We start from the raw sequence: 22,680 nt of genomic DNA, 5'->3' as shown, positions 1-22,680 counted from the left end.
TCTACATTTCCCCACTATTTTATGCAGGAAAAAATACTATATTAGTTATGTATTAAAATGTTTTATCCCCCTGATTTATTGTGAGATCCCAGAGCAATAAACAAACAAAATGTAGTAACTTAGACAATTCAAGTTAAAAAATCAATATATAATGAGAACAAGACAAAAAACATATTACACAAGTCAAAGAAGTCAATTAAGCTTAAAAAGGCTAGAAGGGTTTGGAAAAAAATGTGCACATTAGATTCCTAATTGAGTTTTAAACATGTCTGGCACTGAGGAGAAGCTAGTGTTGGTGATGGTTGGGAACACTAGATTATGCCCCTTCTCTCTAGGGTATTTTAGATTTCTATATTGCACCCAAAAAAACCAAGATTATGGCAACAAGAATGATTGACAACTGGAAAATAGAGGGAGAAACCGTGGAGGCCGTGACAGGCTTTGTATTTCTAGGTGCAAAGATTACTGCAGATGCAGACTGTGGCCAGGAAATCAGAAGACGCTTACTTCTTGGGAGGAGAGCAATGTCCAGTCTCGATAAAATAGTGAAGAGTAGAGACATCAGACTGGCAACAAAGATTCGCCTAGTCAAAGCCATGGTATTCCCTGTAGTAACATATGGATGTGAGAGCTGGACCTTAGGGAAGGCTGAGCGAAGGAAGATCAATGCTTTTGAGCTGTGGTGTTGGAGGAAAGTGCTGAGAGTGCCTTGGACTGCGAGAAGATCCAACCAGTCCATCCTCCAGGAAATAAAGCCCGACTGCTCACTGGAGGGAAAGATACTAGAGACAAAGTTGAAGTACTTTGGCCACATCATGAGGAGACAGGAAAGCCTAGAGAAGACAATTATGCTGGGGAAAGTGGAAGGCAAAAGGAAGAGGGGCCGACCAAGGGCAAGATGGATGGATGGCATCCTTGAAGTGACTGGACTGACCTTGAGGGAGCTGGGAGTGGTAACGGCCGACAGGGAGCTCTGGCGTAGGCTGGTCCATGAGGTCACGAAGAGTCGGAGACGACTGAACGAATGAACAACAACATATTGCACCCGCTTATCTATAAAGTAGGGAACAGTATAGTCAGGTTTTTTTGTGTAAAGAGCAGCTTGAGAAACTGCGGGTCATTTCTAATGTGAGAGAATTGGCCATCTGCAAGGACGTTGCCCAGGGGACACCCAGATGTTTTACCATCCTGTGGGAGGTTTCTCTCATGTCTCCGCATGAGAAGCTGGAGCTCACCCTGTTTCCCAGATTCGAACCACCAACCTTTCAGTCAGCAGTCCTGCCGGCACAAGGGCTCCGTCATATACAATGAGATGGGCAGCTTGAGTTATTAAGAGCAATAAGTATGTTGATCCAACATGGTCCAGTTTTGGGACACTATAGCTAAAAAGTTATTTGCAGGGCGTACATACTGGATAGTATCCAGCCAAATAAAGGAAACTGTTAATTGTTAAATGGCACATTATCCAGTTAGCTCTACTGAATGATATCACTGTCTCTCAAATTATATCTTCCAAATGATATCACTGTCTCCCAAAAGCAGTTACTCTACTTCCAACTGAAGAATGGAAAATGGAAGGCTGGTGGAAAGGAAAAGAGATTTAAAAGATGGGCTTACAGCCAACCTTAAAAACTGTGGCATAGACACTGAGAACTGGGAAGCCCTGGCCCTTGAGTGCTCTAACTGGAGGTCAGTTGTTACCAACAGTGCTGTGGAATTCGAAGAGGCACGAATGGAGGGCAAAAGGGACAAACAGGTCAAGAGGAAGAAGGCACCTCAAGCCAACTCTTGTTGGGACTGCCTTCCCTCTGGAAACCAATGTCCTCACTGTGGAAGAACATGCGGGTCAAGAATAGGTCTCCACAGTCACCTACGGACCCACCACCAAGACCCTACATTTGCAAAGCCATCCTACTCAGACACGAGTAATCACTGATGATGATGGTGAGGACTGAATGATATACAAACTGCATTGCCAATTCATATTGTAGTGATTTGAATTCCATGAATTCCTACTCAGTCATGGAAACCTATTGGGTGACTTTGAGAAAGTAATTCTCTCAACCTGAAAAGAAGGTAGTGGCAAGGTTTCTTGCGATTATCTTCCTAATGTTCTACGTGATCTCTCTAATTCATGGACAAGTTTGCTTCAGGAATACTGCTGGCTGAATTTTTAAGCAGTGTATACAGTAGCTGGTACTGGACATTACTCCTTTTAGGGGCAACAAACAAGGCTGAAACAGGGTTGCCTCTCTATGTCCAAGATCCTCCAGAACATATGAGTCCACCCTCCTTCCTCCAAACCTTTTCTGAACATGTTTTCATTGCATGCTTGGCATATATACATAATGCTTTCATGTGTTCAAAGTGCCTTCTCCTCTAGCTAAATATTAATAAGTGGGGATTACATTGGAAGGTCAGTTGTATCTCCACGTTCCAGATTGAGCTCCGAAGTCAAGACAGAACATATGAGTCCACCCTCCTTCCTCCAAACCTTTTCTGAACATGTTTTCATTGCATGCTTGGCATATATACATAATGCTTTCATGTGTTCAAAGTGCCTTCTCCTCTAGCTAAATATTAATAAGTGGGGATTACATTGGAAGGTCAGTTGTATCTCCACGTTCCAGATTGAGCTCCGAAGTCAAGACAGAATGGTTCGCCTTGAGGTACCATGTGCCATTTGCACAAGGAAATTCCTGATCAATATGCAATCTGTTGGCCACTTTGCTATCCTGTGCCAAACTACATATCAGTGGAAGGAACTGGACAGTGACTAGTTAAAATGAAAATAATGAACTGACCTTGGCCACTCATCAGGAACCAGTACATGTGGTGGGATGCTTTCTCAACTCCCTATAGCTTTTTCAGAGCGAAATGTACACTCAACATAAGTTTCAGCTTCTAAATACTTAACAAAGGAAGTCCCAATAAAAACAGTAGCAGGCAGCAGAGCTTCTGCTGTAATCTGTTTGTCAAGTTGCAGGAAAACACTGGAGGCTATACATGATTTCAACAATACTTCACTCCCTGGATGGCACCCAAGTGCAAAATTAGCTTTCCATAGGCATAAGTTGCTTTTCTCTGAAAATCCTTGAAAAGTCCTATGCTAGAAATTCACTACTGTTTACATCTCTATACCCAACTGGGCCATTTACGGATGAATAGATTGTTATTTTCTCGTCCCAAAATAGAGGATGAAGGTTGGAAACATCTGCCCCAAAGGCACACTATTGTTGAAGTTGGAAAGAGGAGTGGGCGGCAACGAGGAAGCCTTGCTGATTTCAATGGGCAGAGCAGCAGGCAAAACAATCCTTATTTAGTATTGGCCACCGGCCACCGCAACGCAGAAAAGTTATTAAAGCCGCGAGAAAGGAGCCCTTAAGGGTAACAAACATCAGCAATGAGAAACAGTGTTTGCTCATTAACTATGAGAAAAATAAAACCCAGATGGCGAGGATGATAATGAAATTAACAATGATTTATCATAACCATCACCTGCATGGTATTAACACATTTTATTCTAACAGGCAGACAAGGCAGGCTAGGCTGAAAGTTAACCATTGGCCCAATGTCACCCACAAAAATTAAAAGCTTTTCCTTGTTAGGAATGGTTTTGGGAAAGTTTAGGTGAGCTTTCATCACCATCTAGCTCTAGGTAGGAATCAGGCTGAAGCCATGTAAAACTTAGAACATGGCCATACAGCCCAGAAAACTCACAGCAACCCAGTGATTCCGGTCATGAAAGCCTTCGACAACACATTAAACAAAATATTTTGGAAGACTGTGGGATTGGCAGAGAAATGGCTACTTGAAACATAGTTGATATCTTCTTTCTCTTATTTTAGTTGAAACAATAATGAAGTCTAGTGATTTGTTAATAAAATTATAGTTTGCTGCCTGACCCTATATTGTACTCAGAAGACCAACTACATTCAATGAGAGATACAGGCAAATAAGTGAGTCTCATATTACTACCTTCTATACTTCAAAATTTATATTGAAATGTTAATATATATGTATCTAATTTCTTTCTTGGCATTATAATAAAGTGTGTTTTACTTGTAGAGATCTACATTGCCCATTATTGAACTGCAAAGATTATTTCCTATTTCCAAGAGTAAGCTAATAACAGCTATGTTTTATAACAACTAAAGATGTGAAGTGATGACAGACATGGATTCTTGATTTTATTTCTTTGTTTTAGTTATGTCAATTGACAGCCAGTCCATTTCAATTTGGTTCTAACAACCAAGCAGCATTGGTTAGGCCAAGATAGTTCATTGTGTGTGTGTGTGTATGGAAATACAGATATTCTCGGGCCTCCTGGTGGGGCAGCAGGTTAAACCACTGAGCTGCTGAACTAGGAATACAAAGTCTGTCTCTGCCTTCGTTTTCTCCCTCTATTTGCCAGTTATCAATCAATCTTCTTGCCACAATTTTGTTTTTTTATGTTTAACTGCAACCCAGTTTTTGCACTTTCTTCTTTCACCTTGGTTAGAAGGCTCCTCAGTTCCTCTTTGCTTTCGGCCATCAAAGTGGTATCATCTACATATCTAAGGTTGTTAATGTTTCTTTCAGCAATTTTAACTCCAGCCTTGGAGCTGCTTTAATGGGGTCATGGTGCACTCCCTGTAATTAGCTCCAGTTAAAAGCCTGGCTGCCGACCTTTGTACCAGTTGCAGACCCACATACTGAAACTTTAGTAACACAAATGTATTTTATACATAGCTAGGTCATATACATATATAGGAAAGCTGATTTTAAACATTACAAAGTTATATTCTTGTTTTTATTCCATTGCTTTTTTACAACCAGAACCAGAAGATCCAGAATTATAAGGAACAGTTACACTGCAAGGCACCTGTTTAGTTTTGCTAGTCCAGAAGAATCAAATGGAAAGGGCAAGAACAGAACAAACTAACAACCTTAATAAAACAAAGATAATTATTCTGTTTCCTCTAGTGCTCCGAAATGTCAAGCAGAAATAATGGTCTCGGCCCCATAAAAAGAACTGGGAAAAAGAAACCTGGAACAAAAATAGCAAGAAGCTGATATGGTATTGTGAATACTTCTTAAGCTATTAGATATGGAGGAAATAGCCTTTTTGTAAATGTGTCAGGGACCAGAACCATACAGGCTACAACTGTCATTTCCTCCTGAAAATTCTTCATTAATATGATGGCTTGTGCACCGACAGTGGTTTACAGATCATGACATTGGGTAATATTGCTGTACAAAGTTTTTAAATAAAAGTCTGTAACAAAGTTTTTTTAAAATACAATAATATGGAGGAAAGAAATATAAACAACTTGAGGTTGCCATTCTGCTGATTCCTGAGTTGAATCCAGGGTGAGCCTAATCAGTCAGTTGAGTGGCAGAAATAGTTGAAGGTGTCTCTGGAGAGAGAAGGGGAACGGAGGCTCGTGTTTTGAGGGTTGGTGATGGTTGTTGGACTGCCTTATTTGGAGGCTTGTGGAGGAGCTTTTGCTCTCCCTGTTTTGAACTGTGGTGTAGGAGGAAAGTTCTGCCTTGGACTGCGAGAAGATCCAACCAGTCCATCCTCCAGGAAATAAAGCCAGACTGCTCATTGGAGGGAAGGATACTAGAGACAAAGTTGAAGTACTTTGACCACATCATGAGGAGACAGCAAAGCCTGGAGAAGACAATTATGCTGGGGAAAGTCAAAGGTAAAAGGAAGAGGGGCCGACCAAGGGCAAGATGGATGGATGGCATCCTTGAAGTGACCGGACTGACCTTGAAGGAGCTGGGGGTGGTGACGGCCAACAGGAGCTCTGGCGTGGGCTGGTCCATGAGGTCACGAAGAGTCAGAGACGACTGAACAAATGAACAACAAGAAAGTTTCTGAGGAGACAGAAGATAGGTTTGTGACTGGGGTCAGCATTTTGTGGTCTTGGGCAGGTGTTTTTGTTTGTTCTGGTTGTTCTCCCTAAGCATATGGTCTAAGGGGCAGGGTTCCTGTTAAGATAGATGGATATGGAGTTAGCAGCCACTGGTGCTATATAGCAACCGTCTAGGTGTTTGGAGTTCAGCAAATAGGAGGACAACAGACCTTTTTTCTGGAGTCTTTGAGATGGAGACCTAGAAAGTGTGCTGCTGCCTGTACAAGATGACAGACATGAATGGTGATGGAATCCTTGCAATAGCCTGCAACAATTCCCAGAATAAGAAAAAACTCCATCTGATCATAGTAGATTATTGCTCATTGCAAGGATCAGCAGCAGTGGTGTGAGGGCCTACCGAGTGTCTTATGCAACAATCAACAAGTGACTCAAGAGTTAGATGATTTAATGTCAAAGCTGTAGGACAGTCCAATCCAAATCAGTCACAGGGAAGCCAGAAAGATGAAGGGAAGAAAGGAACGTGGTCATCAGTTAGTCCAACAATCATTACACAAAGCCACTAATCCAGATAAGTGAAACCAACAACAGGTATGACAATCATTGTCAGCCCAAAGGTCCACTCTGAGTCCCCTTTGGAGTGAGAAGGGCAGGGTATAAAAACAGTAAATAAATAAATAAATAAATAAATAAATAAAGATCAAGAGAATATGAATGTCAAAAGGACTGTCAGACCCTGAGACAGAACAGTTACAAACTACAAGATTCCAGGGTGCTTCTGGGAGATTTATAAGTAGCTGCCTCTGGATGCCAGGTGCTTACTGAGTCAACCTTTCCTACTAAACAGATGTCCCTCCTTATTTCTTCTGTGAACATCAGATGAGGAGGCACATCCTCAACAACTGCCACGTCCTACTCCTCAACTTTCATTCTCCAAGCTTCTCCGGTTCAAGGACATTATGTGGAGATATAGAATCATAGAATCAAAGAGTTGGAAGAGACCTCATGGGCCATCCAGTCCAACCCCCTGCCAAGAAGCAGGAATATTGCATTCAAATCACCCCTGACAAATGGCCATCCAGCCTCTGCTTAAAAGCTTCCAAAGAAGGAGCCTCCACCACACTCTGGGGCAGAGAGTTCCACTGCTGAACGGCTCTCACAGTCAGGAAGTTCTTCCTAATGTTCAGATGGAATCTCCTCTCTTGCAGTTTGAAGCCATTGTTCCGCGTCCTAGTCTGCAAGGAAGCAGAAAACAAGCTTGCTCCCTCCTCCCTGTGGCTTCCTCTCACATATTTATACATGGCTATCATATCTCCTCTCAGCCTTCTCTTCTTCAGGCTAAACATGCCCAGTTCCCTAAGCCGCTCCTCATAGGGCTTGTTCTCCAGACCCTTGATCATTTTAGTCGCCCTCCTCTGGACACATTCCAGCTTGTCAATATCTCTCTTGAATTGTGGTGCCCAGAATTGGACACAATATTCCAGATGTGGTCTAACCAAAGCAGAATAGAGGGGTAGCATTACTTCCTTAGATCTAGACACTATGCTCCTATTGATGCAGGCCAAAATCCCATTGGCTTTTTTTGCCGCCACATCACATTGTTGGCTCATGTTTAACTTGTTGTCCACGAGGACTCCAAGATCTTTTTCACACGTACTGCTCTCGAGCCAGGCATTGTCCCCCATTCTGTATCTTTGCATTTCATTTTTTCTGCCAAAGTGGAGTATCTTGCATTTGTCACTGTTGAACTTCATTTTGTTAGTTTTGGCCCATCTCTCTAATCTGTCAAGATCGTTTTGAATTCTGCTCCTGTCCTCTGGACTATTGGCTATCCCTCCCAATTTGGTGTCGTCTGCAAACTTGATGATCATGCCTTCTAGCCCTTCATCTAAGTCATTAATAAAGATGTTGAACAGGACCGGGCCCAGGACGGAACCCTGTGGCACTCCGCTCGTCACTTCTTTCCAAGATGAAGAGGAAGCATTAGTGAGCACTCTCTGTGTTCGTCCACTTAACCAATTACAGATCCACCTCACCGTAGTTTTGCCTAGCCCACATTGGACTAGTTTCCTTGCCAGAAGGTCATGGGGGACCTTGTTGAAGGCCTTACTGAAATCCAGGTACGCTACATCCACGGCATTCCCCGCATCTACCCAGCTTGTAGCTCTATCGAAGAAAGAGATCAGATTAGTCTGGCATGACTTGTTTTTGATAAATCCATGTTGACTATTAGCGATGACTGCATTTGTTTCTAAGTGTTTGCAGACTGCTTCCTTAACAATCTTTTCCAGAATCTTGCCCGGTATCGACGTGAGGCTGACGGTAGTTGTTTGGGTCATCCTTTTTTCCCTTCTTGAAGATTGGGACCACATTGGCCCTCCTCCAATCTGCTGGAACTTCTCCCGTTCTCCAAGAACTCTCAAAGATGGTTGCCAATGTTTCCGAAATGACTTCCGCTAGTTCCTTCAATACTCTGGGGTGTAGTTGATCTGGCCCTGGGGACTTGAACTCATTAAGAGCAGCCAGGTATTCCTGGACGACTTCTTTCCCAATTTGGGGTTGGATGTCCTCCAGTCCCTCATCCACTCCATCTTGCTGAGGTTGAAGACTCTCTTTTTGTGAGAAGACCGAGGCAAAGAAGGCATTAAGTAGTTCTGCCTTTTCCCTATCCCCTGTCAGCATTGCCCCATCTTCTCCTCGAAGAGGTCCTATCGCCTCCTTGTTTTTCCTTTTTCTACTGACATAAGAATAGAAGCCCTTTTTATTGTTTTTAATGTCCCTGGCAAGTCTGAGCTTGTTTTTTGCTTTAGCCTTGCGGACTTTTTCCCTACAGGTGGCAATAAACCCCTGGCAATTTATCTCCTCTGTGTCTAATTCAACAGGTTCTAGTGGGTGACCTATGACAATAAGATCTCTTGAGTAGTACACTGTCTCCTGGTTGGGTAGGAAGAAATCCAGGCTGGAAGAGAGGCTGACAAGATTTCTGAAGCCTACCGACACCAGCTGCTTTGAGTCTCCTTGTGGAGAGAAAAAGCAGGGTATAAATAAACATAATAATACATCTTATATTTCTAATTAAACTGAAGCAAGGGATTCTGCGATAAATATCCTTCATATTGATATGGACTATCACACTCTGAGAAGAAAGTTAAAAGAATTTGGAACCCAGGTTGCTATTTCATTGCTCTTTCCTTTTGAAAGAGTAGGTCCAAGAAAAGGGTGAACAATGGTGCCACAAGGGAAGTTTGGGTTTCTTGAAAGGCAGTCTGTACTTTCATTAAGAAACCTTCTTGAAGGAGATGTGTCCCACCTCATGGAGGTTGAAAACCATATATTTGAAAAGAGTTTTTGCAAACCTGATCAGGTGGAGTTCAAACTGAGTTAATTGGGGGAGGGAGATACACCTCACTGGCCAAGGAAGCACCAAGTATTGGAAACAATGGAGAAAGGAGAAACTGGATCAATCGTACAAGTCCCCAACAGTGGAGAGAAAAACAAGAACAAGGAATCAATTGGAGAGAGTGATCTATGATATTAGATGTCTCTATATTAGTATATGGTGTATGAGAACTAAGCAAGACGAACTGAAGTATTAAGACAGTAAAGCAAATATAATTTATTGGGATGAGTCTCATGACTGGAATTTAGTAATGGAAGGGAATAATCTAATCCAAGGAACTAGATCATATAGGAGAGGAGTAGGAATACCAATGATCATAGAATCAAAGGGTTGGAAGAAACTACAAGGGGCATGCAGTCCATGCAGGAAAACACAGTCATGTCTAATATCAGCCTCTAAACCAGACTGAAGATTTTAATTATGCCTTCCTAAAACAAATGGCTAGACATTTAAAAAGGAGATATGTGGTAGTAACGAGTCTACTTTGTCCCAAAAATCAGATGAGATGAGTATTGTGAAGCTACCACTTTTATAATGGGAGCAAATTAGCATTCTGTTATTGTATAACCTTGAGGACTAATTCTATTCTTTTGCAGTTGTGTCAAGAAAGAATTTACTGTGGAATCTGAAGTGTGTATATGAAAACCTTACCATACTCTTGTGACTCCCAGTGTGCCTGTAATATAAAATGTATATTCTGTTCAGGTTGGACAAAATGCTATATGCAACACACAAGGAATTGTTTTTTGTTTCTTTGATATTTTTCCTATTAAAACTATATTTTAAAGCTCATCTCCTATAACTTGTACTTCCATAACATGGGGCAGTATATCATGTGAGCTAATTCCTTTAAAAATGCTTCAATTCAATTGGCCTATTGCAAAATCCTTATCACTATGTAATATTGTGAGAAAAATGTCCTCCTATGTTTCCATGCTAAGTTAGCCTATGCTGCAAGTGCAGCAACTGTGTAGCCCTCCAGATGTTTTTGAATTGATAGTCCTAGTTTTATTCACCACTGGCTGTTACTGAAAGCTCAAGAACATGGGGCCACATAATTCCCACCACTACTCTTATAATTTTCCCATCTTCATACAGAATTCAATTCTCATTTGCCCACTCCCCTGGCTAGAGATTGAGAGGGATGGGTGACACTGCAAATATTACTATGGATTGACTCTGTCAAGTAGGCCGACGTTGGGTGCATCGACAATGCATCCTTATAGACCAGAGATTCTCAGCCTGTGGGTCCCCAGATGTTTTGGTCTTCAACTCCCAGAAATCCTAACAGCTGGTAAACTGGCTGGCATTTCTGGACGTTGTAGGCCAAAACACCTGGGGACCCACAGGTTGAGAACCACTGTTGTAGAAGCTTGATTCCCACTGTGATTCCCACTGTCTTGGCCCCATCCTATGCCATCTTGATACCTGACATCTGGGGATGTACTTAGAATCTTTATGGCGCTCCCCTAAACCACAGCGTTAGAGTTCTCTGAATGTGAATTCTAAATACTGAAGGAAACTACAGATCCTAGGATTACATGAATAAGAGCCCTGGTGGTTGAAATGGTATTTAATTGCTGTAATTCTGCACTATCTTTATTGTCAAGAGAGAAGGTAGTTTATTCCATGCATATGTCTGCATTTCCCCGTCAATGGATTGTCACCCTGTTGTGGTGAGGGGGCTTGCGTGTTCCAATGAACCTGGGGGTGTAACCACCGGAGTAACGCATTCCCAGGGAGAGCCACAGGAGAAATTCTAGACCGAGCACAATCTGGAGACCTCAATGGTGGATCAGGCAGAAGATAACATGGTACATGTTGCAACAGCTGCAACATACTGAGAAGCCACCATTGTCGTGTTAACCACGCCATTGGTTGAGACCCTCACTCTGTGAAGACTGTGTGTTGATTGGCTGTGCACCGACCTCCACACGTTAAAAAAGCCTTGTGCACAGGCGTCTTCCAAGAATTTGGAAGGCCTTCATACTCAGACAACGAGGGATTGCCTAAGTAAGTATGTCTGCATTTGCTTCTTAAAGCAGCTACATCAACAGCTACATATACCCAGTCAATGTAAAAGAACTTTATGTCACTCTTCTTTTAACATCTTTTTTCCTTTCTCTGTGCCAAGATCACCTGCAGAGTCTTGCTTGTAGGGAGGAATAATAACATCTTTCCAGTCCTTTGAGGGCCAGGTATTTTCACCTATTATGACTCCACAGAAGAATCTGGATCTCTAAAGCAATTTCTAATTTAATGGATACTGTCCCCTTTGACATATAAAACAGAACTGCAGCTGAACCTCCTGCATTACTCTTTAGAGAAACTAACCACATTCCAACAAGCAACTCCATTTGATCTTTTTGAGTCTACTAGATTGCTAACATGCTTTATGTTCTCTTTCAGAACCAATCATTCTCATTTCCTCATTTACACTGAAGGTTTTGGAACATTTCCTATGTAATTTTTCCTCCTCTGACTCTTTCCTTTCTTTAAATAGCATTCTTTTTTATTTTGTTTTTCTTTTGTGTACTCATTGCCATGTTCTACCTGATCCACTTCAAACATTTAAACTATGAGACCTAAGAGATCAGTCACCCCAGAGTTACTTCTAATGAATTTCTCCCCAACATAAATTAATGAAGTGTTTCTCAACCTGGAGGTCGGGACCCTTGGGGGGGGGGTCATGAGGGGGTTTCAGAGGGGTCACCAATGAGCAACAGAAAACACATATTTCTCATCGTCTTAGGAACCCCTTTGGCATAGTCATTTAGGTTCACAGTGTTCTCTGGACTACATCTCTCCTAAATCACCATCAATTCATCCCAAATCCCTCCAGTTTTTTCTATTGGTCATGGGGGTTCTGTGTGTGTTCTACCGTTGGTAGAGTTCAGAACGCTCCTTGATTGAAGGTCAACTATAAATGCCAGCAACTACAGCTCCCAAATGGCAAATACTATTTTCCCCAAACTCTACCAGCGCTTACATTGGGCATATTGAGTATTGGGTTGTTGTATGTTTTTTCGGGCTATATGGCCATGTTCTAGAGGCATTCTCTCCTGTAGTGAGGGTGGGACATAGATGGAGATATGTTTAGACAGGTATGCTGGGCCAGGACCGTTACAAACAAGATAAGTTCTATAGGTATGTTCTTAAGTTGAATTTGTTCATAAGTCGGAACAGGTATTTTTTAAAGTGTATCTCCACACACACACACACACACACACACAAACAAGCTTCAGATAAGGGAAGAGTTAACATACTTGTGGTGTTTGTTTTGCTGTTTGATAAAGCTCCAGTGGAGACACCTTTTTCCCACTGTGACTCTTTCAGGAGTGAATTTCCCTTCTGAGGGGAAAATTTCTCTCACTTGCTGTTATCTCACCCCTGTTCTTAACCATGAGGCATTTGTTTGTAACTTGGGGACTGTCTATGTATGTGATGTTGTGATTGAGCCAGCAATGTGTAAAACTGCAAGATATTCATGAAGCTAGTGAAGAATGGTCTGTGGTTGGAACTGGTTCTCCCATAGGAAAAGTTGGGATTTCAAATTAGGAGCTATATATCAAAACTGAAGTCTATCATTTTCTCTGTAATGTTATAGCTTACCAGACTGTAATTTGTGGAAAAGGTAAGATATAAAGAAATGATAGATTGGACAAATACACACACACACATACACACACAGAAAAAGAAATATCCTTGCATGTTTCATAGAAACCATTGGAAAAAGACACTAAGTGAAACAAGTCTACAAATATTGAAAAAGAATTAAATAGTAACAGTATTAAAAATAAACAGTTTAAACCCTTGAAACCAATTAAAAACCAATTCTTGCCTTTACATGCACAGAATATTGTCACGTATGGCCTTACCGTATCAATATAGAAAGTGTTGGATCCAACAAAAGTGATGCCATCTTGGAGATCATAATTGTGCACCCCATTTTGGTAATCTTGATATGGGATCACAGTGAGAGAGAATGGGCCAACGCTCTGTGGGCTCCAGTTTGTTAGCTTCACTTCCAGTTTCACAGGGTCTCCAACGGTGCAATCCGTGACAATGTCGCAGTCACACAGCTTTCCTTCCACCAAAACGTCTGTAATATAGAGCCAAAAGGATGGAGTCAGTGCTTTATCCTTCAAGGATTTAGAAACTTAAATAGTTTCATGGCACTAAAACAAAGCACCTGACAACAAAAACCAGTGGAACAAACTCATATATATCTAAACGTGCACATACATATTGAATTAGTATGGTGCTTTATAATCTTCACTGATATACAAGCTAGTATCATGTTGAAACCTTATTAAATTACTTTTTTTGAGGTATCTGTGTAAGAAATCGAGAGAGAAAAGAGCTGAAGAACAAGACATGGATAAGATATTTGTTTCTACTATTATGGTTCTACAGTTGGGAAGTATAATGAGCTGGAAATATACAGAAATCGTTCATGATAGAAAACTGTTTATAAAAGATTTATTAAACTGTCCCATAAATATACATGAAGACTTACAATATGAGCTAAGAAAATGGATTTCTTCTTCAAGCAGAAATCAAATGCATTCTTGTACAGTCAGGGAAGATAGCACTGATAAAAATGGAAGTTAATAAATACTTAAGATTTATTTGTTGCATTTAAGGCATAAATATGTATATGTGTGTGAAAATGACACAGAAAACACTGGTTTCAGAAATACTTTGAAGGCCGAGAGCAAAAAAAGTAACATAACCATGCAGATATTCTTAGACAGTATGCAGGGTTATTAGTTAGGAACAGTATGCAGAAGAACACATGCAGTTGCTGCCTTCTCAAGGAAATTGCTTTTTGTAGTTCTACAGGACAATGGAGACTCCACCTCAGACATCAGAAGAGCTGCAAGACCAAGAACAAGCCACGAGAATAAAGACGAAGATCCACCCAGAGGAAAAGTGTTCTTGCCATACATCAAGGGAACCACTGACCGCATAGGGAAGCTGATGAGGAAACACAACATACAAACTATCTACAGACCCACCAAGAAAATCCAACAAATGCTACGTTCAGCAAAGGACAAGAGGGGCCCTCTCACTTCTGCAGGAGTCTACCGTGTACCATGCAGCTGTGGACAAGTCTACATAGGGACCACCAAACGCAGCACCCAAACACGAATCAAGGAACATGAAAGACACTGCAGACTACTTCAACCAGAGAAGTTAGCCATAGCAGAGCACCTGATGAACCAACCTAGACACAGCATTTTATTTGGGAACACAGATATGCTGGACCACTCTCACAACCACCAGAGAAGCCACAGAGAAGCCATTGAAATAGACAAGCATGTGGACAATTTCAACAGAAAGGAGGAAACCCTGAAAATGAACAAAATCTAGCTACCAGTATTAAAATAAACCTCTAAAATTACAAAAGCACAACAACAGAGAGGAAACAAACAAGGACATCTAATTATCTCTTAACAAAAGTTTGCTCCAGGCACAGTCAGCCCATTGTATGCTAATCAATGTGGTCAGTTGAAACATTCACACCTAGCTCCAGCAGAAAAGAGTCCTTTGTCTCCCCCTGGTCATTCTACAGATATATAAATCCCTTTTCCCTAGTTCTAACAGACCTCACTACCTCTGAGGATGCTTGCCATAGATGCAGGCGAAACGTCAGGAGAGAATGCCTCTAGACCATGGCCATACAGCCCAAAAAAACCTACAACAACCCAGTGATTCCGGCCATGAAAGCCTTCGATAATACATTTTTGTAGTTTGCCATACATTCTAGAGATTACTGATGGGTGATAATATTTTAGTTGACCATTAAACCGCCCTGAGTCTCTTGGGGAGAGAGGGCAGTATATTTATATATGGCCATCATGTCTCCTCTCAGACTTCTCTTCTGCAGGCTAAATATGCCCAGCTCTTTCAGGGTTTGTTCTCCAAACTCTTGATCATTTTAGTTGCCCTCTTCTGGACACATTCCATCTTGTCAACATCTTTCTCAATTGTGGTGCCCAGAATTGAACACAGTGTGATTCCAGGTGTTGTCTGACCAAGACAGAATAGAGGGGCACCATAACTTCCCTGGATCTAGACACTAAACTCCTATTTATGCAGGCCAAAATTGGATTTTTTAGCTGCCACGTCACATTGTTGGCTCATGTTTAACGTATGGTTCATGAGGACTCCAAGATCTTTTTCACATGTACTGCTGTCGAGCTATATGCTTCTCTTCAGCAGAGCTTCCTAGAGTATATCAAAATAAAATTCTTTGGAAGGCTTGATCACTATGGAGTGGAATCCTTGCCACAGAGGCAACCTTGACTTCCAGTAACAGTGTAAAACCAAGTATTATTCTTAGACAACAATCATGAATTTTTTAGAGAGTACAATCACATCCTGAAGAGGTCAAGGAAAACATCTCCCTTAATGTGAAAACTGGTTACACAGAAAACTTACATTTTTACAGAAATACAATATAGGCTTACAATAAATAAAAAAAGGTATGATAGTTACGCTTGCTAAAATGGTGGTGTAAGTTCTATTTCCCTGCCACCGTTAACTGATCTTAACCAAATTGGAGAAAAGGCACACAACGCATCCACGAAGTGAGGCAGGACCTTGTTGCAATGTTCACAGAAATGCCTGAACATGAATGTCATCCCAGAGCTTCTGCAGTGCAACAGAAGACTCTAAGATGACATTTCATTTGCCAAAAGAGTGATAGTTAATGGATTGGAAGGATCATGCAATTCTCCTTGATGCTAGAAAAGTAAACAAGGAACCCTTAATATGAGAATGTTAGCAAAGTCACATAATATTGATTCCTTTCACCATTTTCCATGCCAATCTGAGAATATATATAATCGGGATACAATTCTTTACTGATTTTCCTCTTGAAGGAATCAATGTGAGCAATTTCTTGAACGTTTTCCTATCGTTCTCATGATTTCTTTCCTATCATGAGAAGCTGAGTATTTTTGGACTTTTTAATGTGGCATTTTTACATAAGAGAACTATTGGGAAAACCAGGGATCTCCATAGGCATTTGGAAGTGTGGCCCTTTTGGAGATGGCAATCACACTACTTGGAATAATCGTAACTTTTTGAAAGGCATAACCTTGTTAGAGATCGTAACTTTTGGTAAAGTATGATCTTCCTGAGAAGAGTTAACAACTCACTTGAGTCAATTTTCTCTTTAGTAGTAAATATCCACGAGTATTCATGCAAGGCAATTTAGGCTTCTCAGCTGTTAGACTGATATACCTGTTTATCTCTTCGAATAATTAGGAACAAAGATATGCCAATGCATAAAATATATAGCAGATCTTCAGAGGTCTGTAGTCTCTCCCACAACCTCTAATAACATAGAATTAAGGGAAAACAGTATATCTATATCTATATCTATACACACCACACACACACACAATATAGTAAACAATCTCAATTATATACATAACAAATAACTAGTATAAGAGGCTTGTAGACGGTTTCTATTTCCTTTTTTTTTTTTTGCAGAGATAGGATTTTTTGTGCAGAAAATAATACTTTGTGTGTAAGCAATATTGTTCATTTGCAGAAAGCGCTGTTTACAATATCAGAAAATGCAAATGTTGTAACAAATAAGATCCCAAACAACAGCATTTTCTGCACAGGAAAGCTCATTTTCTGAACAACAATTCTTTGAAGAAAATTGTGTTTTCTATGCAAAACAACCATATGCGAATTTTGCATAGAATAAGTCCCAAACTGTGAGAACAGTATTCCTATTGGTTGACACTCAAAAACATATTTTTCAATCATTTAAATATTTTTCAGATATTCTTCTAAATTCTAGCACGGTACCACTTCTTATTTTGACAGATGCCTCTTTGAGGAAATAGGAGAAGTGCTTGCCAGGTATATCTGAACAACCACTACCGAGATAGTATTTGCAATTACCCATGTTGGGAAAATGCTGAAGCCAATTTTGATAAAATAATGGACGACTTCATGTTGATATTCTGTTGATATTGTAGACAAACTGGAATATTTGCTTTTAAACCTGTAGAACTTTTCTTACAATCAATCAAGCACAGCATCAACCGCAAAACAACATTGAATTTTAAGAGGATATACAATCTGTGGAAGAAGCCACATCTAGGTAAAACCAACACACACAGTATTGGACTCTACATCCTTCGCTTTATCTTATGTTTGGCTGTCAGCCACTGAGGCCAAATGGCAAATACATAATGCCTTTCAGAATCTCATCAACCGATGCAACACCAGGAGAGAAGGAACAAAGCAAAGATGACATCAGAATCATACATTTTAATATGTTTTTATATAAAAAAACAATAACAAGGCTCAGATCAAAGGATCAGCTTTTCCATTCAGTTCTGTGTTCACCGCCACATTGCAGGTATTTTTAGACTGGCCGGTAGCGAACCTTAATGCTATCAACATTACAGTCACACGCTCACTCAGACGCTCTCTCACATAAAAGAGCCACCTGCTGCCTGTGAATATTTCACAGCAGATTAGCAAAAGACATTCATATTAATATTTGGGACCTCTCACGTTTTGAATCAAATGAAACAGGTAAAATAGATTCATCCCACTTCCACATCCCTAGATGGCTTTATCTCTTGAGGGAGGTACATGTGAAACCTTAATTTATACATTAAAATTAATATATTTCTATCTCAGCTTTGGCAAGGTACTAGGAAAAAAATTCTATCCTTGTTGTGTAGATTTTGCATGGGTAATAAGAGATCACACGCCAAATATTTCAGCCATTATGATGGTTATGTGATTTTGGAACAAAAAGCATGCTTATGTTTCTTTAGTACAGTTGGAACCCTCGGTGGCACAATGGGTTAAACCCTTGTACTGGTAGGACTGGTTGACCGACAGGTTTATTATTTATTTATTTATTTGGAACATTTCTATCCCGTCCTTCTCAACGTCCGAAGAGGGACTCAGGACGGCTACTGACAGGCCCTATTCAATGCCAACACAAAAGAAAACATAGCATAAAATACAGTTAGTATAAATTAAGACAGTTATAAATATATATTGCATTAAAACAATTTGCCAGTTCAAATTGTCATCCTAAAAACAGTCCACTGTCATCCATTAAAACATTGTCTTTCCCAGCAAATCAATCTATTCTGCAAACACTTGTTCCCACATCCAGAATTTGAATTTCTTCTGGAAGGTCAGAAGGGAGGGGGCGGATCTGATCTCATTAGGGAGGGAGTTCCACAGCTGAGGGTCCACCCCAAAGACCCTGTCTCTCGTCCCCACCAAACGTGACTGCTAAGGCGGTGGGACCGAGAGCAGGGTCTTTCCAGACGATCTTACAGTCCTTGATGGTTAGTAGAGGGAGATACGTTTGGACAGGTAAAATGGGACAGAAAGATTTAGGGATTTATAGGCTAAAGCCAGTATTCTGAATTGTGCTTGGAAGTGAGCAACCTGGCTGCCGAGCATTGGACTAGCTGGAGCTTCTGAGCAGTCTTCAGAGGCAACCCCACGTAGGTTGGTGGTTCAAATCTGGGAGTGGGGTGAGCTCCCATCTGCCAAGCTCTATCTTTTTGTGTGAGGACATGAGAGAAGCCTCCCTCAGGATGATAAAATATCAATTATCCAGGCGTCCCCTGAGCAATGTCTTTGCAGACAGTCAATTCTCTGGGTTGTTGTAGGTTTTTTCGGGCTATATGGTCATGTGCTAGAGGCATTCTCTCCTGACATTTTGCCTGCATTTATGGCAAGCATCCTCAGAGGTAGTGAGGTCATATAATCCGAAAAAACCTACAACAACCCAGCGATTCCGGCCATGAAAGCCTTCGACAATACGGTCAATTTTCTCACACCAGAAGTGACTTGCAGTTTCTTAAGTCGCTTCTGACACACACAAAAAAGTTGGTGTAAAAGTAGGGACATCTTTTCCTTCTTGTCCAGCAATTTCTGGACAAATTTCTAACTAAATTTGACAGGACTCTGCAAAAAAAAAATTTTTAATCAAGGAAAAAGCTCCTATCTAGCCTTCTCATCTTACATAAAGCCAGATATTTCAAGAGCCATTCAGAATTTCAAGTTGGCTTTTAATTCATTTCTGAAAGACTAGCCATTCCATTGAGTCACTGAATATCTACTAAAGCAATAAAGAACAAAGAGAAACTTTAACTTCATTTCCCTCTTCGTCTCTTGGAGCACAATACACCTTTTCATGTGATAATTCGAAGTGCTCCTCCTCCACATCCAATTAAAACCGGAAAGGTCAGAAGACAGCAACCTCAAACTAGGTTTATTTATGCCATACATCTCACAGTCAATTAGCCTCACGTTAATTGAGGATGTGTTATGAGTACAGAGACTAATTGTTTCCTGAACTCAGCAGCAGTACCTGGCACCTATAAAAATGTGCAGACAGCCATCGCTGCCAAATGATCGATGAATGTTTGTGCAAGCCAGTGTAGGCAAAAGAATATACAGTATTATGGTCAGGCACTTTCCAAGATGGTCACATGTGAACAGAGGATACATTTCAAACCTTCATATCTTTTGTGCCATAGAAATGGTCCATTTGACCACATGGACCTGTTTATTTCAATTGCAAACAGAAGAAAGAACCTCGAGTTCAGTGTCTCATTGCACAAAAACAATATTGGCACTAATGTAAAATAGATCTACATCTCTAGCATGGCAGCAAACCACGGTGAGTAGACCCATTTTGCTTTAATTCAGATTTTGTTTTTGTTGCAAAGCAAATTTCTGTTTCAGAAAATTGTAAGAGACTAAGCTGAGTAGAACCGAGACATTTAACACTTCCATAAATGTTGCCAGGGAAGAACACAGATGAGCTCAATTGCCTCTTTTGGGAGGAATCGTAGTGTAGCAAAACTCCCCCTCTTTGAGCAGCTGCATACAATAAAATGACTGACTCACAAAGCATGTACTCTGGCCCACAGCCTGAAACAGGTTGCCATTTGGGGAGAGGGAATCTATTCCAATCCCTGCCGTTTCAAAACATTACTTTGATGTAGATGTTCCTGGGTAATACACACGTGTAGCACCAGGAAGAGCTATATCAAGGGAACTTTCTGCTTCTACACATTCAGTAACTGCTACTTATAAACACCGAAGTGGGCTTGAACATACGCAAGATAAATGATGGCAGGAATAAAGGATGGTTGAAGATATTTCCTTCCCTGAAACAACCAAAGTGATTGTGCAGCATATAAAGGAACCACATAAAAATTGAAAGTATGCTTCACTCTTCTTTTCTAAATTGCAATTCATAGAAGATAAATCTTTAATGGATCTCAGTCATAACAGCAAAATGGAAAATTTGGCCACAGTAAAAAATCTTTTCGTGTCAGGGGTGACTTGAGAAACAGCAAGACGCTTCTGGTGTGAGAGAACTGGCCATCGGCAAGGACATTGCCCAGGGGACTCCCAGATGTTTTACCATCCTATGGAGGCTTCTCTCATGCCCCCACATGAGAAGCTGGACCTGACAAACAGGAGCTCATCCCTGGATTCGAACTGCTGACCTTTCAGTCAGCAGTTCTGCTGGAACAAGAGTTTAACCCATCTCACCATCGGGGGCTCAGCTATAGTGAAGGGATAGTTGGACACAGGGTTGTTGTAGGTTTTTTTCGGGCTATATGGCCATGTTCTAAAGGCATTTGGCATTTCGGGCTATCAGGCCATGTTCTAAAATGCCTTTAGAACATGGCCATATAGCCCGAAAAAACCTACAACAACCCAGTGATTCCGGCCATGAAAGCCTTCGACAATAGTTGAACACAGTTGGAAACACTATGTTCCAATTACATAGTTGAACACACCAGAAAAACTACTGTACATACTAGTGTATAAGCTGACCTCATCTATAAGTTGAGGGCAGGTCTGGGTCCAAAATTACAGGTTTTGATATGACCCATGGGAAAGCTGAGTGTCATTCAGAAGAGAGGGGAAAACACCAACTCAAGGGGCCATGTGCCTCTTGCTGCCACTCCTGCCATTTTCCAGCCAAGCATTCAAAAGGACCTTTTGCCAAGCTACTGACAGAGTGAGATTATTGCCTTTTTGCTCTTATAAAAAGGACCCATCCCCTTCTCTGAGTAGCATGGCAAAAGAGGAGTGCTTAGTCTGTCCCAGGAGGACCTAAAAGAAGCTCTGCTGAAGCTTCTGGCCTCTTTGAGGCAGGAAAATGGTGTTGGTTGCAGCTTTTTGGTGCTTTACGTCAAAGGAGCACCGAGACAGTAGAATTCTCCTGGGATTGACTAGGTTCTTGCTTTTTATCTCTCTACTCTGAAAAGGGGATTGTTCTTTTTAGAATAAGAGCTAAGGTACAAAACTTATACTGACCTGTAAATAATTCAGCTCAGTGTTTGTTTGTTTGTTTTTTGGGGGGGGGTGTCATTTTTTACTACATTATCTAGACTTGTACATGAGTATACACCAAATGTCCTTAATGTAATTTTGCACAGATACAAGGGTGAGCTTTTGGACAAACTAAGCCTTGGACTAAGGATCTTAGCTACCAAGATGTATTTGCTCTATGTTTCCTGCAATATGGAATAGCCCTGACCTGAAGTTTAAGATGCATTTGCTGGCAAATTGTAGCTTAACTGGTGTGTGTGTGTATATATACTTGTGCGTGCATGCATGCACTGTTTACTACATTTCTTCAGGATTGTTCAAGTACAGTGCCTATATGGTATTCTAGTGCCACTGAAATGCAAGTAAAAGATTCTAACTGAAGCATTACATTCCAATTTGCAATGCACATATGCTAAAGAAAGAATAAAGTAAAGAAGTATAACAATAAAGTAAAGAAGTATATTTTTTAGATGTGACAAATAATATTAGATAGGTGGAAGATGTCAGCAAAGTGTTAAAGGAAGTGTCATTACAATTGCTTTCACAAGCACCAAGAGATGGGAGAGAAATCATTAAAATAAAGGATGAATCAAATCTGCTGAAGATTTTATTTGCTAGCTGTCTAAATGAGCAATGTGAGAAAACTGTCCTCACCTGGCTTCCTTCCTTTGTTTTGTGTCAAACTCATCTTGGAGTTTGAGCAGAGCATAGAGAAAAATTCTTATAGCTATAGTGTAAGAATCAATGATAGAAGATGTTGGCTGGCTAAGCGCATGCCTTTTTCGATTTTTTAAAATATGTGAGAAAAGACATGAGTTGTGGAAAAATGTTGCCTTGCTGCAAACAAATGTGGTGTAAGATGCAAGGTGATTTTCTTGTCTGGATCTTGTGATTAGGTAAGTACCTTGTACCTCCTTTGTGTTGCTCTGTTTGAAAGCTGAGGCAGTTTCTGGCAGCTTCTTGTTTCAGCTTCACTACGCACGCTTGATGGAAGCACTTTCAGCTCCTTGGCTGTTTTTCAAACCTTCCAAATCTGTTTTTGAGCTCTGCTGT

The 22,680-nt window shown here is 40.8% G+C and overlaps 1 protein-coding gene across 2 annotated transcripts in view; it reads right to left on the bottom strand.

The window, feature by feature from the left end:
• The window catches only part of TRAPPC9 (trafficking protein particle complex subunit 9), a 334,050-nt gene that overhangs the window by 2,394 nt on the left and 308,976 nt on the right, over positions 1–22,680 (bottom strand). For both annotated transcript variants that reach the window (XM_067467261.1, XM_067467262.1), the window contains one exon: positions 13,140–13,363. In XM_067467261.1, coding sequence (XP_067323362.1) covers positions 13,140–13,363 — 224 coding nt within the window. The remainder of the gene's footprint in view (positions 1–13,139; positions 13,364–22,680) is intronic.

The sequence above is a fragment of the Anolis sagrei genome, chromosome 4, assembly GCF_037176765.1.
Source record: "Anolis sagrei isolate rAnoSag1 chromosome 4, rAnoSag1.mat, whole genome shotgun sequence".
NCBI classification, from domain to species: Eukaryota; Metazoa; Chordata; class Lepidosauria; order Squamata; family Dactyloidae; genus Anolis; species Anolis sagrei.
This window is presented reverse-complemented; position numbering and strand designations above follow the sequence as displayed.